Below are 16,609 nucleotides of genomic sequence, written 5' to 3' on the forward strand. Positions count from 1 at the left end.
CTGCTAGTGGAGCTCCAGTATAGGTCCCACTCATTCCAGTCCTTGGTATTACCACTTGAGCACAAGCAGAAAACACTGATTTAACAACATTACAAGAATCTGATCCAGAAGTATTTGCTCTTAAACAAAAAGTATTACATGGGGAGTTAAATCAGTTAAATGGCAAATTGCTCATTGTGAGGGAAAATTTGTTGCTCACTGAAGGGGATGATTTACCTTACCTGGTCTGAATTCTACCACAGCCCCTTAAAAGGGAAATGTTAAGATCTGTGCATGATGTATCATTGGGAGCCCAACAAAATACTGATGCCACTTATCAGTGACTGATTAAAATGGCCTGATTATAAAAAGAAAAAGTTAATAGGTCATGTTAACAATTGTCAGGTTTCAGAGTAACAGCCGTGTTAGTCTGTATTCGCAAAAAGAAAAGGAGTACTTGTGGCACCTTAGAGACTAACCAATTTATTTGAGCATGAGCTTTCGTGAGCTACAGCTCACTTCATCGGATGCATACTGTGGATATTTCCCTATCTGGACGATTGGCTTGTCCAGGGCACTTCCTGGTCGCAGGTGAGGGATCACATGGTGCTCCTCCTGTCCACGTGCACCGCCTTGGGACTGTTGGTAAACACCTGAGAGAGCAGGTCCGGGCGGAGCAGCAATGGCCACGGCAGAGCTACTGCCAGGCCCGTGAGGGTCCCGTACCAAAGCTGCCTGGGCCATGCTGGGGCAATCAGGAGGACCCTGGTCTTGACCGTCTTTATCTTCTCCAGCACCCTGCTGATTAGAGGGAACAGGAGAAAGGTATAGAGAAGCTGGCCTGACCAGGACAGGATAAAGGCATCGGAGATAGCGCCCCTCCCCGGGCCCTCCTGGAGCAGAACCGGGGGCATCGACGGTTCTGCCAAGTCACAAATAGGTCCACCTGGGGAGTTCCCCACCTTCGGAAGAGCCAGCGGTCCTTCCGGGTGGAGGGACCACTCGTGTTGTGAGGAAAAGTCCCTGCTCAAGTGATCCGCCCTCTCGTTCCGGGTGCCCGGTAGTGGAAGGCCTTCGGGTGGCTGTCGTGGGCTATACAGAAGTCTCACAGCCTGAGGGCTTCGTGGCAGAGGGCAGAGGATCGTGCCCCGCCTTGCCTGTTGATACAGAACATCGAGGCCGTGTTGTCCGTGAGGACCCTGACTACCTTGCCCTCCAGCTGCAAGCGGAAAGTCATATACGCCAGCCACACTGCTCTGAGCTCCTTGACATTTATACGTAGGGTCAGATGTTGAGCCAACCACAGGCCTTGGGTCTGAAAGTTCCCTACATAGGCCCCCCAACCCAGGTCCTACACATCGGATACCAGTTCCAACAATGGGGCCCTGTCCCTGAACGGGACCCCTTGGAGCATGTTGTCTGGGGCGGACTACCACTATAGGGAGGTGATCACAGAGTCTGGCATGGTGAGGACCTTGTCTATCCTGTCAGGGGCCTGTGAGAACTTCGAGGCCAACCAGAGCTGGAGGGGCCTCATCCTGAGTCTGGCGTGATGAACCATGTATGTGCATGCCAACAAGTGACCCAAGAGCTGCAGGCAAACCCTGGCTGTTGTCACCGGGAACCTCGTGACCGAGTCGATGAGACCTTTCAGGGTCTTGAATCTGTCTGGCGGGAGAGAGGCCCTGGCCAACACCACGTCCAGGAGTGCCCCGATAAACTCTATGCATTGGACCGGGACTAACACGGACTTGGTGTTTACCAACAGTCCCAAGGCGGTGCACGTGGACAGGAGGAGCACCATGTGATCCCTCACCTGCGACCAGGAAGTGCCCTGGACAAGCCAATCGTCCAGATAGGGAAATATCTGGAACCCCTGCCATCTGAGGTAGGCCGCTACCACCTACATGCATTTTGTAAACACCCTGGGGGGCAGTGGACAGACCAAATGGAAGGACCGTGAATTGGTAATGATTCTGTCCCACCACGAAATGGAGGAAGCACCTGAGCCCCTCGAATAGGTGGATGTGGAATTACGCGTCCTGTAGATCGAAGGCAGCGTACCAGTCCCCAGGATCCAGGGAGGGGATGATGCAAGCCAGGGAAACCACACAGAACTTGAGTTTCACCATGTACTGGTTCAGACCTCACAGGTCCAGGATGGGCCTGAGCCTCCTTTTGGCCTTCGGGATAAGGAAATAAACAGGAGTAATACCCCTTGCCCATGAACTCCTTGGGCACCGCCTCTATCACTCCTAGTCCTAGGAGCCGCCCCACCTCCTGCTCGAGCAGAGCTTCGTGCGAGGAGTCCCCCAAGAGGGACGGGGGGTGGTTGGGCAGGGAGAAAGTAAACTGGAGGGTGTAACTCCAGGAGATGGTGTTGAGGACCCCATCAGTCCAAGGTTAGCCGTGACCATTCTGGGAGGAAAGCACACAACCGGTTGGAGAAGGGGAGCTTTATTGGGGGTGGATCCCTGATGAGGACTGGCGGGGTGCTCCCGAGCGTCCCATCAAAAGTGCCTTTTCCCCACCTGCTTGCCCTTGGAGGACCCAGGCTGGGGGGCAGGCCAAAACTGCCTCTGAGGGCATCTCTTATAGTCCCTCTGCTTCTTATGGGCGGCCTCATACTTCGGGAGGGCAGCCTGGCCGGGAGTCTGCTGTGGTTTGAACTTAGGTTTTGCCAGAGCCGGGACAGAAGCTCAGAGTCTGGAGGGTTGTGAGGGAGTCTCTCATGCCATGCAGCCTTATATCTGTTTCTGCCGCAAACAGAGCTTCCCCGTCAAACGGGAGATCCTGCATGGAAGACTGCGCCTCGCTGGACAGCCCAGAGAGCAGGAGCCATGATGCCAGTCTCATGGATACCGCAGAGGCCATGGATTGTGGGGCCGTGTCCGCAGCATCCGAGGCTGCCTGCAGGGACGCCTAGCAGCCACTGCCCCTTCCTCCACTAGTGCCTATCACTCTCCTGGAGGGAGTCCTCAAACTTGGGCAGAGAGCCCCACAGATTGAATTCGTACCGGCCCAGGAGAGCCTGAAGGTTTGCCACTCATAACTGGAAGTTCAAAGAAGAATAAATTTTCCTTCAGAAAGAGTCCAGTCTCCGAGAGTCTTTGTTCTTTGCGGTCGGGGCTGGCTGACCCTGCCATTCCCTGTGGTTGACTGACTCGACCACCAGGGAGTTGGGTGCTGGGTTGGTATACAAGTATTCATGCCCCTTAGTGGGTACAAAGTACTTGCGTTCCACCTTCTTAGAGATAGGTCTGGTGTTTGCCACAGGGCATTAGAAATCTTAGCCACCCCTTCATGGAGGGGCAAGGCCACCCTACCTGGTGACGACGGGGACAGCAGGTTAAACAGGGAGTCTGAGGGCTCCTCTCTCTCCTCTACCTGAAGGCGGAGGCTTGCTGCCACCCTCTTAAAGAGTTCTTGATGGGCCCTGAAGTCCTCCTGCGGGACAGAGGGGCAGCAATCACCTCCTCCAGGTGGAGCAAGGAGGCCGGTACGATGTTCCGGGTATCGGCCGGCACTGGAGGGTCCACCATCTGGTCGGATTCCGGGCATGGTGCCAAGGACTCACTTCCTACCAACTCCTTTCTTGGGGGTCTGGAGAGGGAGGCCGACAGTGCTTCCGAAGCTCTGGCCACCAAGTAAGCTCCCGCCGGGGGCCACAGTGCCCACTGGGCCAGCCACGATGCTCAGTGCCACTGCACCTGCTGTGGCACCGGCAGAGCCGGCTGTTTGGGTTGGCTGGCCTGACCCATTGAAGGACGGCTATGAATGGAGGCCAGGCTGGCATAAAATCTGCTGTCTCTGGACCAGGAGGAGCGGCGGAGCCGGGATCTACATCAGACACGGGACTGCAATCTCGACGTGGAGGACTGGTACTGATGGTAACAGCTGCTCCACGAACGGCCTCAATGGGCAGACCCGCAACGGCGACCGACGCCCAGGGCTGCAATGTCTTGGCGGAGACTTGGAGCAGGAGTCCGAGCAGGAACGGCATCAACGACTGTGCCATGACTGACTGCGGTACCTCCTCAGAGACGAGGACGGTTGGCGATGCCTGCCGCGGTCCTGTCGATATTTTCTCCTTGAGGATGAGCGGTGCCGAGAGTCCCGGCTGGCCAGAACCCAGCCAGACAGTCTGGTCGGCATCAAGGGCAATCCACGTGGACTCTGCCCCGAACGGTCGCTGGGCGGTGAATGGCGTCGGGAACGTTCCCTCGACCGAGACCAGGATGGAGGCGACTGAGAAGATCCCAGCAGCGGCTTGCCTCTGGAGCGTGGGGCTGACATCGGCAGCGCTCCAGGCACCAGCATAGATATAGCATCCCAGGCTGCCTGGAGGGCATCTGGACAGGCCTGTTCCAAAAGGGCCGGGCTACTCCACTCAATGTGAGTTGGAGGCCTGGGACCCGGTGGGGATCAAGGACTACCCGACATGGGCCTAGCCTCTGTCCCAGACTTCCCTCGGTGCCGCTGTGAAGAGGGAGTCTTTCTGGCCCTCTTGGCGTGCCCCGTGGATGGGGAGCGGTGCCGACTGGTTGATGGCACCGGAGGGTCGCCGTGTACCGATGCCGCGGTGCTGGGTACTGGTTCAGAGCTGCGTGCTGGAGTCAGGGTCAGCGCCAACTCCATCAGGATGGCCCAGAGCCTAATGTCCCTTTCTCTTTTGGTCCGAGGCATAAACGACTTGCAAATCTTGCACCTTTTGCTGATATGGGTTTTGCCCAAACAGCACAAACAGTCTGCGTGTGGGTCATTTCTTGGCATAGAACGCATAAAAGAGCAGAACGACTTAAACCCTGGGGCGTGGGGCATGCCCCGGCCGGGGTCACTAACTAACTAAACTAACTACACAGCTAATAAACTACAGGTACTAACACTGAATGAACGAACAGTTTTGGGGAGGAGCTACAGCAAAGCTGGAACAGAGTAGTTCCGACACACCTTCACTGGTGGCAAGAAGGAACTGAGGGTAGGGGGAGCGCACAGCTCCCCTTATACCACACCAGGCAGGCGACACTCCAGAGGTTGCAGGGGGCGTTTCCCCCACCCCCAGGTACTGCTAGGAGAAAAACTTCCGGCACCGGTGCACGTGGCAAGCACACACACACCCCCACACTCACCCCTATTGTGGAATACACATGAGCAATCACTCGAAGAAGAACTAAAAATTGTAAATAGGCAGGAACAGGGAATTTGGTAGTTAACTAGTCCTTCCTGGTCAGAACACTTACAAAGTAGGATTACATCCATGGTGAAGATGGTCATTCAAAGCTTTGGCAGTTGTCAATGCAACTGTGGTAACTTATTTTGAGGCTGTATTTGTCAAGTTTATTAATTGTACAAAATGTTGCAAAATAAAAAGAAATGTTTGAAATGCTTAAATGTAGTAAAACCCACATGGTATGTATGGTTTTAAGGTGGGTAATGTAGGGATAGTTAATTAAAGTTAGCGTAAGTTTGCTTAAAAAAAATAGTATCTGGTTTGTGGCTAGTAAGGAAAAAATCCCAATCAGCAAGTAAAAGAAGATCTTGAGAATAAGTACTATTGCTTACAGAGTGGGAAAGATATATGATCAAAAAGTAACTGATAAAGTGAAAAGCTGCATTAATAAGACAAAGGAAAACTGTCTTAAAAGAAACAAGCATAAACATTCTCACTTTTCTACTAGAAAGCAGGGGTGGAGGTGTGGGGAAGAATAGGAAAGGAAAGCCTTAGAGAAAGGAAAGTAGCAAGGATGAACCGCTTCAAACTAGGTTTCTGCCAGAGCTAGCAAGTTAGCTGAAGTGTATAAAAAAAGAGCTTTGAATTTGAAGGTTCTTTGTCAGACCCTACCTGATCATGCTGGGCCATGCCAGAATGAGACTGTCATCCCTAGGTCTGGCTTATTTGTAAGTAAACTGATCGCATGCTTATGAATACTTTATTACTGTGTTGGGTGTAGGGACTGCTTATTTTTAGGCTGTTAGACATGTTTATAGCAACTGTAATTACCATTTGGCCTTTGGATTTAATAGAGGGATTTATGAGTAAATTAGTGTCATGGTAATACTCTACATAAATAATAATTCCAGCCCTGCCCCAAAAGTAGACTATTCAGGACCCCTCATTACAGAAGGACATACTTTATAGATAAGTGCAGTGGTGCAACAAGAGAGTCTTAAATGACTGTCTAGCCATCACATTTAGGTCAGATTAAAAAAACAAAACCAGCTAGCAATAAAATTTAGACAATCTCAGCACAGTTCTGTTCAGCTGATGTTAATTCAAAAGAGTATGGCAAGAAAGTAAGTACATATAAAGTACTCTACAGGGAGCTCGACAGGCTCTGTTTCATTTTGCCTCCTGCTCTTGAGCTTTCCCCCAGTTTTGCAATGTACTTTGACATTAAAGGAAACTATCACTAATACATTCAATAAACAGCACAAACGCTAATATATTCTTATAGGGAACAGCATCTTGTTTGCACTACTATATTAGGCAAAAAGTTAGCACATTTGTTATTATTACATGTATTTTCTATGGTGCCTCTCTATGTAATATCTTGGCCTTATTTACGTGAGTTGGAATTTACATGGACAGGATGAAGTTAGCTTCCACAGAGAACCCTTAGGCATGGAATTTCCTCTGCTGAATATCAGACAGATCATGAATCTGGCCAATTTTTATACAACTGTATAAGACATCTTTCTACTAGTCTGAGAATTTCATCTGAAGAACAGCCCCTTGCTGTGAGCTCTGAGGAAAACAGAGCCCTGGTTTTGCCTCAAGATAGCTTACTTCCTTGGGACAGAGTACAAATTTTGTTTCTCTTCTTTGAGAAGCTTATATGTAAATACAGTGTAATGTGTTCCCAGGAGTCTGTCCTACCGAACAGATGAGTTATGTAGTGAACCAGTTCTATAAAGATACACCATCTTTAAATAGAAAACGCTCCCAATATATATCCTGGAACTTCTGACAATTCTTCCCTTAAAACCCCATACAGACCAGGCTTGGTATTCTTGATAGTTCTAAAATTTAAAAAGGCAAACAGAACCCCTTTTCTCAACCTTTACTTGCTTTACACACATTTCAGGCCTTCTTTATGTTTCACATAGAGCAGCAAAAAAAAAAAAAAAAAAAGAGTGAACAAGCCTAGTTTGCTTCCTTTGCAGGTCACTATTAAATGAGAAGTCACTAATGCTAAACAGACAGATTTAAACATACAAAACAAGTTTATTTTTGTAAGATGCTTTTAAGAAGCTACTGCTTGTCATACCATGATGCTCTTACCCACAAAACAGGAAGCTCTTTAAAACCGGACTTTAGAGAAAAATCCCAAATTCCTCACCCACCCACATACATACTGAGCCTTTCATTTAATATAATGGTACAAATAAGAATTAATTAGCAATAGTGGGTGGGACTATTCACTTTTACAAAATATCCCCTCCTGGTCTTGAACCGACAGGATAAACGTTATTACACTCATCATGTCGGGAGAGTGCAAACAATCTCTTAAAATGAAGGCTGCTTTGCTTCTCAGGTTTCTTTCTGTTTTTAGAATATGGGAAGGAAAAGATCTTCTGTTAAACAATCAAATTCCTAATGTTTTATTACAGTAAATGTCAGCTGAACTCTGCTTTTATTTTAATGCAGATTTACATAAATTTAGGCCTCTGAAAGATCAGCGATAGGTAAATGAGAGCTTCTTGGAGGCAGCCAGGAGGTTTTGTCAAGAAGAAAGCCAAATGTGGAGTCTTAAAAAAAAAAGCATCTCTCCTTTAAAGAGTAAGGGGTCACACTGAAATTACATCATCTTGACCTCTGTCTGTAAGGTCTGACATAGAACAGTCTCCTTTTTGAATTATCCAGGAGAGAGAATGATCCAGGATTCCTTCAGATATGGAGAAGTGTTTTACGGAGCTGCTCTGCAATGCTTTCTTCAGAGACCCAACACTCAAGACAGCTTCTACAAGACCTTCAAAGTTCCCAGTGGGAAACTGGCTGCCAGATCTGTTTGGAGATGGCAAGTATCTAGCATGAATGACCTCCAAAGGGTACAGGCACAAGAGAAAAAGAATGCTTGTGCCAAGACCCTCCATGAAGCTAAAAGTCAGGATAAAAAGGAAAGTTTATAATGGTCCACAATGAAGATGTTTTTCTTTCCGTCTCCTATTCTATTTTGGATTTCATACCAATCCCATCACTGAGATCTGAGTACCTTCCAGAAGCACATAAAGCAATAAAATCATCATCATACATATGTGAAGTTTTATTTTATATCTGTAGTACTATGATATTTTGTATAGTTATTGAAGGCAAGGTTGAAGAAGTGAACCTTGAACTTGGAGCAGAAAGTGGTGAATTCTTTGGTGGTTCTAACATCCAGAGGGAACCCATTCCAGTGTCTGACTGTCTCCAGAGAAAGCAAGGTCTCTTACACAAACAAGATTTACACATGCAACAAACAACTTCACTGTGGAGAAGCATAGCTATGGTCCTTGTCTTGGAGCTTTAGACAATCTTTTAGGTATCCTGAACTCAAAACACTGAATACCTTGAAGAGAAGGACTGAGACATTGAATCTGACTGTAGGATGCTAGCGTACTTCACAGAGGACAGGTCTGATATATCGTATGCTGCCAAGGAGATGTGTCGCAGTGTTCTTTACTAGCTGGAGTTTCCTAAGGGCTGACTTCTTCATGCCCAGATATGTTGCACTGCTGTAGTCGAGCCAGGAGGTGACCACAGTGTGTATTACTGAGGCCAGGTCATTTTCCTCCCAGGATAGGACACAGTATTCTTGTCAGCCAAAGATGTTAGGAAACATTGCTCACCAGTGTTGCTATATGAGGGCATAGCATCACAGAGGAATCCAGTGGCACTCAGACTAGGGACTGAATTGACTAATTGCGGTTGTGTATCTTCAACCAAAGGAGACTATATCAAGGCTACACATTCCTCAAAGACATTTCCTCTGCATCCATCTTATTGAGATTCATCTTCAACTAGCTGTCCTTCATCTGTGTCCTGATCTTGACCAAACACCACACAAACTTGGGTGACTGCTTTGTTATATGTTGTGACATAGAGGGTAAAAAGCTGTGCTGTATCTATGTCCCATTGGCATGTAAGTCCATGATAATTCAGCAGTTCTAGCAGCTGCATATAGATGTTAAACAGGACTGAAGGAGAACAGTCCTTGTGTGACTATGCAAGTGTAAGTTCTAGTAGTGAAAGGAGTAATTTTCTATCACTATCCCTTGGGTGCATTGTAGGATGGACTAATGCAATTTGAGCGTTCCTCTGCACTCCAGTGGCATTCCTTGATCTACTATCAAATGAGGGAGAGAGGTCAAGGAATATGAGAATGCATGCCTGCCCTCCACCCATCAACAAGAGACTATTTATCTATCAGCACTATTAATAGTGTCCATTCCATGTACTGATCTGAAACCAGATACTGAAACCAGTACTTGTCTTAGATTATGGAAGGTCTCCATTTAGCTGGATTGTGACTTTTGTCCATATCAGAGAATCCAGTGAAGGAAAAAGTCACTATTACCGTAAGGGACGTTTGCTTTTTTCCCCCTCATTCTTTGAGCCAAAGCTGTTTTACCCAAGAACTTAAGGCTTGTGTGTAAGAGCTATGAATGCCACAACTGAGATACATATGAACAAAGGTTTTCTTAAAATGGACTCTAAATTTTGGTGTCACAGATATTTTCAAACAACTACATAAACAGAGGAAAAGCAGTCATTCTGAACTCACTGTTCCTGTGGAAACCACCTTTTGGAACTGCTCCAAACCTCAACTGAGTCTTTAGGTAAACCTTTGTTCTGTTTCTGTGATGTTGATGCTGCCTACAGGAGTAGGAGCTGAATGCAGAACACTCAGGTCCAGTCAAAGGCAGAGTACCTTATGCCAGAATAAAGATCTCATCATCTGTGACTAGTCTACAAGTGTCAAGTAGGAAGGAATTACAGGTGCTAGCTACAGCCCTACAAATCTCATGCATTTGAGCGCAGGACTGACCAGCATAGTAGCTAGCTCAGATTGACTAGGTCCTCTTGCAGCCCTGATTAAGGTACCAAATAAAGCTGTGGAATCATCCTCAGAGTCAGAGGATTCTGAAGAAGGGGGCCATCATTCTTACAGGGCAGAGACACAAGCTCCTCTATCCATGACTGTCCATCTAGAAAAGTAACACAGGAAGGCCTAAACCAGCAAACTAGACTTGCATTGTTGTTCCCCGGTTGTCTTACCCTCTGAAGAGGACCGGGCCTCTTTAGGGCGATATCAAGAGAGCGAAAGCTCCTGCCAAAACCCTATCCAAAATAGGTGTATTCAGTGGGATTCCCTTTCCTCACTCAGGGGAAGGTTGTCAATGGCAAAAGATGAAAAATTGAGCCAGGTCTTATCTAGTGCCCTTCCTTTTTGCTTTAGAGATAGCAGCTAAGATATCTGCTGCCAGCATAAAGTGAGATAGGGAACCAGAGGCTGTCCAAAGATGGACGGTTGATGGGACAGTTCTGGAGCCAATATGACTTACTGACTGGGCTACTGATGTAGCCAACATGAGAACAGTACACAGTTAAATTTTTACCTTTCTCACTAATCGAAGAGCTTGTGTTCTCTCTACTTCATTACTCTGCTGTATGTCAATGCACCTAAATAAAACAAAAATTAAATAAAAAATGTGGTTTGTAGATAGAGTGGAAGTTACCCCTATTCCTAACTATTAACACCTTGGTGCTACTATTCAAGAGATTGAATGAATACTATAACAAAACTTACTGTCCAGAAATTCTAGCTTTCAGAGAGCACATGGATCATGACTGGTCACAGAACTTTAGTTTGAGGTTTCTCTTCAATAATAATCTTTATTATAGATGAAGGATCATTAAAACAATTTTCTTATATACGCGCATTTACATAACACTGTGGCGAGATATAAAGGTCTTAATAGTAGTTTTGAGATGCCTGCAAAACTGCTAGTCATTTCAGAGGAGTACCAATAACATATTTATAATATACCATATCATCAATCTCATCTTTCCAGACAAAACAGACTAAATTAAATGGCATTAGGATTGAGAGTAACTATCCCCAAAACAAACATGGAAATTCAGAGTTACAGTTAAACTGTAAAGAAATCCAAACATGTTAAGGTATGGAAATATAGTTAAGGTATCCAATTTTATTTCTGACTTGTAGTCATGTCATACAATTACAATTAATTCAGAGTTCAGGATCACATCAAACTGATTTTTAGAGACATGTTTATTTCCCCCCCACACATATACTTTTGTTTCCTCATGGTATCATTTCACATGATAGCATTTTCTTTGCATTTGTATTTCTTTTGATTTGGTTGGCATTCTTGTATAATATTTTATTTAAAAAGGAAGTTTCCCAAAAGAAAATAGAAAATACCTTAGAATACCAAGAATCAACATTTACAGAGAATATTAAGACAGTCATTTCCACACATACCCCACAATCAGTCAAAGATGAGAAAATTAAATAAGTCATTGTAATATAATAAAATCTAGGAAAATTACCTAGCTATCAAGTAATCCACTTTCAATTTTAGCACCTTTTGTAGAACACTGGAGTCTCGGATGAGATAGCGAAGGGCTCGCAACCCTGCTGCTCGCACCTCTTTTGCTTCATTCAGTAAAGCTAATCGCAAACTACAATGGAAAAAAAATAAGTGGGAAAACAAATTACACAACAACAAACAGAGCTCCCCATTTGCGGGACAGACACTGTTTACTTACATGAAAATAAGTTAACACTTAAGGGAAATTTTCCTTACCTTATTAATTTTCTTCCTTTGAGATCTACGCCAGTCCAGTCACTTGGGTAAAGCACCTTTCAGCCAGCAGATGTAGACAGTACATTGAGATTTTTGGTTCTGTCACTCCCCCCATACACAGAGGTTTGAAGGCTCCCAGACTTAAGATGAATCTTTGAAAGCAGGTCATATAATATTATTTGCTAAGTGAAATATATCAGAGAACTGATACTTTGTTCTCTCATGTATGACTTGCTATTTGGGGGAAAAAAATCAAGAGGAGATAATACTGGTCTTCAAAAGAAGGTGTTCTGCACTGTCAATATTATAAAGAAAATGTTTAGGAAAATTTCCCTCTCCGGTAGACCATGTCAGTTCATACATATGGAACTTCTAAGCGGCGTCCTGCATAGAATAAGGAAGGAGTAGTGCCTGATTGCCTGCACTACTAAGTCACATAGTGGCCACTTCGTGAACATTAATTTGAAGTACTTAGAGAAAGTAAACAAGGGAGAATATGTGGCTGCTTACATATCACTAGTAATGATGAGGCTCATAATGTAGATAACCTTCTGGTCAGGTAGACTGAAGAAAAAAAAAAAAAAAAGTCTTATCTGCACTGTAGCCAGTTTCCCTACCTAAAACTTTATCCACTTAAGGATATTGATGCTGCACACTTTTTTTTTTTTTTTTTTTTACCCCTTCTCTTTCCTTGTAAGGTGCTTGTGCACGATAAGCAGCTATTCCAAAAGCCCAATCTGTTGTACCTTTTTGAAGATTAACCTTTGTAAGATTTAGATGCTAGGACCTAGTTTCTTTGCTATTTCTAGACTTAAAGCAGAAAAACAGCAAATCTGGTCATATATCATCCAAAATTGGGTCATATATCACCTTCAGCATTAAGAGTTTCATCATTAAGGAAATATTCTAAGAATTGCCTCCTCTCAGTGAAAAAAAATCAAGTGTGTCTCTTTATAGGGCAGGGCCCCACAAGTTTTTCTTCTGCTAGCTGAGTTGGTGGCAAACAAACAGTAGGTGGCTAAGAGATATTCTTCCTCTAAAAAGGTTAAAATACAGGAGTAGAATGAACTGGATATCAGATTTAAGTTCCAAGTAAGTCTGGGTGGGCATGACTACTAGCTTCTTAAGAGCGTTGAGTAAGGATCATGTTCTCATGAATTTTGGCTGTGTCACCTGACAAGTACTCTAACATTTTATACTAGGAAGCCTAAAGGATGGACCCAGATTACTTAGCAGCCCTTTTCAATACAGTAGAGTCTTTATTTTCCTGTTCTGTGGTCCTTAAGGGTGCCAAGGAGTAGTTTGTTTGGCTACTCAGGACACATCAATCCAAGGGTTTTCAGTTAGGACACCTAATTTCTTTCCTTTCCCACCAGGACCATCCCCCTGACAGTCAATTATATTTCTGGCATGAGAGTGCACAAACAAAGCTTTTGGAACCTTGTACTAGCTCAAGAGACTAGAATTTCCTAGTATTAAAAATACTGGATGTTTCCTCTCCGAATTTAAAGTAGGGGTTCTTTTATAATTAAGAACAGATTCTTCTTGAATGACAAAAGGACAAAGTTTAGAGAAACCATTTTTAATACTTCAAGTGACTGGCTCTTGGAACAGCTAGTTCTAGAGCTCAAAAGAAGAGAAGATATTTCTTGATTTAGTCTTAAGTTACACACAGGAGCTAATTCAAGAACGGACAATAGTTTAGCAACTAATGGTGACCACATTATATTTAGGGTTAAGGCTCAAGGGGGAGGCAGGGTACCAAAAGTAACTGACACTAAACTTTAGAAAGGGAGATTTTAATAAAAAGTGGCAAGGCTAATCAATAAACCCCTAAAGTTACAAGCAAAGGAAGTAAAATCCATGGCACAGATGCTACTTTAAAAAAAAAAAAAAAAAAGAGTCTTAGACATGCATATTGCCAAACAAAAAGTGACCCCAAAAGACAAGGAATAAATCAAAATGACTGAATGGCAAGGTTTGAGAGGCTATTCAAACTGCCTTTACTGCCCTTCAGGAGCCATCCCATAATGCTCCACACTGACAATACAATCGATACAAGCTCTCCTGGTGAGAACGTGCACTGCTGACAAGTGTAGCGTGGACACACACAAGCGATGTAATACCTTCAGCTACTGTATGCTGACATGACTTAGGTCAGATCGAAATGGTATTTCCAAGAGTTCTGAAGGAACTTATGAAGTAGTTGAGCTGCAAATAAAAATATGCTATCATTAAAAACGGCCACTGTCCAAGAAAATTCAAAGGTAGCAAATGTAAGTATATTTTAAAAAAGCTTCTAGGAGTGATCCATGCAATTACAGAGTAGTGAGCCTTATATATGCACCTGGAAAACTGGTTGAAATGTTAGTTAAAATAGAACAAAACTCTTATAAGATCATATGACAGAATGTGACCAGCACAGTTTGTGCACTGGAAAACTGTGTCTCACTAATCTCTTAGAATTCTTTGGACATATCAATAAAGCGGTGGATAAAGGAGAACCAACTGACATAATATTACTTCCAAAAGATCTCTGATAAAGTTCTGCAGAAGAGGCTATTAAAGAAGCTAAATAGCCATGGGGTGAGAGGAAAAGTATTGTCATGGATCACAAACTAATCCTATTCTTTATTTTGTCTCCTATGTAAATTGTCAATTTTCATCATGACAAAAGATGAACAGCATGGTCCCTCAAGGATCCCTAGTAGGTTCCATGGTGTGTAATACATTTATTGTGATCTGGAAAGGGAGATGAGGTAGCAAATCTGGAAAGAAGAAGGGTTTAAGTTAATCAGGATCAGAGAGAACTATGAGGAACTTCAGAGAAACAAACATGCTAGGTGAATGGGCAATATGATGGCATAAGAAATTCAATATTGATAAATGTAAAGTAATGCACAGTGATGGGAAAAAAGTTATACTACTCATTTATTACAGGATTCTAAATTAAATGATCTGCTCAAGGAAGGGCCTTGGGTATTACTACAGACGACTCAATGTGCAGCTGTGATTAAAAAAAGCTAACAAGCTGTTAGGATGCATAAGGAATAGGATGGTGACTAATACAAAAATATTATAATACTTTTATATAAATCAATAGTGCAGTCTCATCTGGAATATTGTGTATAGTACTGGTCACCCCACCTCAAAAAGGACACTGCAGAACTAGAAGGGAGTTCAAAGAAGAACGACAAGAATGATCAAGGTCAGAGAGATCTAATGTGAGAGTCTGAGGCAGTAGGGCTATTCCTATGAATATCTTGAATTTTCCCTCTCAACTGTGGAGGGAGGGAAGGAGAAAAAAACAAAACAGACATTTCCAAGTTGCCCTCATCGCTGTGGCTCTCTCCTTCCTGAAGAGGATTTTTGTTCCCTAGTGATTACCTCTTACAAACAGGGTATCTGAAGGACTTCAAGTCACCAATCTTAAAATAGCACTGGTCCCCATGGTGGGTATCAGGAAGAGAGAGAAGATATTTGATCCTGGAAGAGATTCGTTTTCCCTCTTATGCTTACCCTGGCCACTCTGACTACCCCAAGGTGAAATGACATTCCTATGTACCTTTTTTACTTCCTAGTCCTTGAGCTTGGGTAGAGGGGGGCATGAACCCCATGTATGAATCTGCTTTGTGTGTGAAAGCTTGGCACTCCTTGGAATTTTTGTAGGAGTCAGTTATGCTATACTCCTGTGAGGACTAAATCACTGCATGTGAGATAGAGTCCACAGACTGACAGCTACTCCAGGACAGGGCTAAGAACCTCAAAGACTTCTGAGGCCCAAAAGTACTCCACTCTCTCCTTTGCTCAGTAGTTTCTTTCACCTGTCAATGGTACTGAGACTCCATCTGTTGGAGAAAAAACAACTGAGCTCTGTGAGCTGTCAAGATCCTTCTATGCAGGGAATGATGTCAAAATCTGTCAGTGTACTGTCTCCATCTGTTGGCAGGAAGAAATTATAATCAAGCACATGGACTAGCAAAAAGGACCAAAGAACAAATTCTAACAATTGCATTTATTCTTGGATAAAAATCTAGCAAATATAAAAGTGGTCTTTAGTTTGCTTAAATATTCCATTGTAATAGGTTAAATTAGCAACCTTATACACCTCTACCCCGATATAACGCGGTCCTCGAGAGCCAAAAAAAATCTTACCGCATTATAGGTGAAACCGCGTTATATCGAACTTGCTTTGATCCACCGGAGCGTGCAGCCCTGCCCCCCGGAGTGCTGCTTTACCGCGTTATATCTGAATTCGTGTTATATCGGGTCGCGTTATATTGGAGTAGAGGTGTATGACTAATTCTTAATAACCTCATGGTTCAAGAAGACACAAACATTTTTGTAGAATACTTCCTGTGTCTCCAGCAAAACAAATATATTCGTTAAAATAAATTAAAATCAAAAAGCAAGTTCTTTAAACAGACTTCTATCTGAACACTTTAAGCATTCTGACATAGGTATTTTTGAAAATGTAAACCTAAATGACTTAGGAGTCAAAGTCTTAAGTCCTATTTTCAGAAGTGACTCAATCACTTAGTCTCCACTCCTACTGACTTTCAATTAAACTTAAGTTCCCAAGGCATTTTTGAAAATGGAATATAGGCACTTTTGACATTTTTACCCAATAGTTAAATACAAGAAATCAAAGAAGAAAATAGCAACACCATACACTTAAAGATCCAGGCAGAACAAAAAAAAGACCAATTCTTTATTCTTCTTTTAAAAGATCAGCCTCAACAATACTGGCTTCAACAGCAAGCATTAAAGCATTGCTTTAAAAATGAGCATTTCTATATAAAGTTCTTTATCCTAC

At 43.8% G+C, this 16,609-nt stretch overlaps 1 protein-coding gene across 1 annotated transcript in view; it reads right to left on the reverse strand.

Moving 5' to 3' along the window:
- RICTOR (RPTOR independent companion of MTOR complex 2) overlaps positions 1–16,609 on the reverse strand; it is a 173,487-nt gene that overhangs the window by 94,001 nt on the left and 62,877 nt on the right. Inside the window, exons 5-6 of the mRNA XM_074952498.1 lie at positions 11,537–11,668; positions 10,579–10,642 (exon numbers count right to left, since the gene is read on the reverse strand). Of these exons, the coding sequence (XP_074808599.1) occupies positions 10,579–10,642; positions 11,537–11,668 (196 nt within the window). The remainder of the gene's footprint in view (positions 1–10,578; positions 10,643–11,536; positions 11,669–16,609) is intronic.

The sequence above is a fragment of the Natator depressus genome, chromosome 5 (genome assembly GCF_965152275.1).
Source record: "Natator depressus isolate rNatDep1 chromosome 5, rNatDep2.hap1, whole genome shotgun sequence".
NCBI classification, from domain to species: domain Eukaryota; kingdom Metazoa; phylum Chordata; order Testudines; family Cheloniidae; genus Natator; species Natator depressus.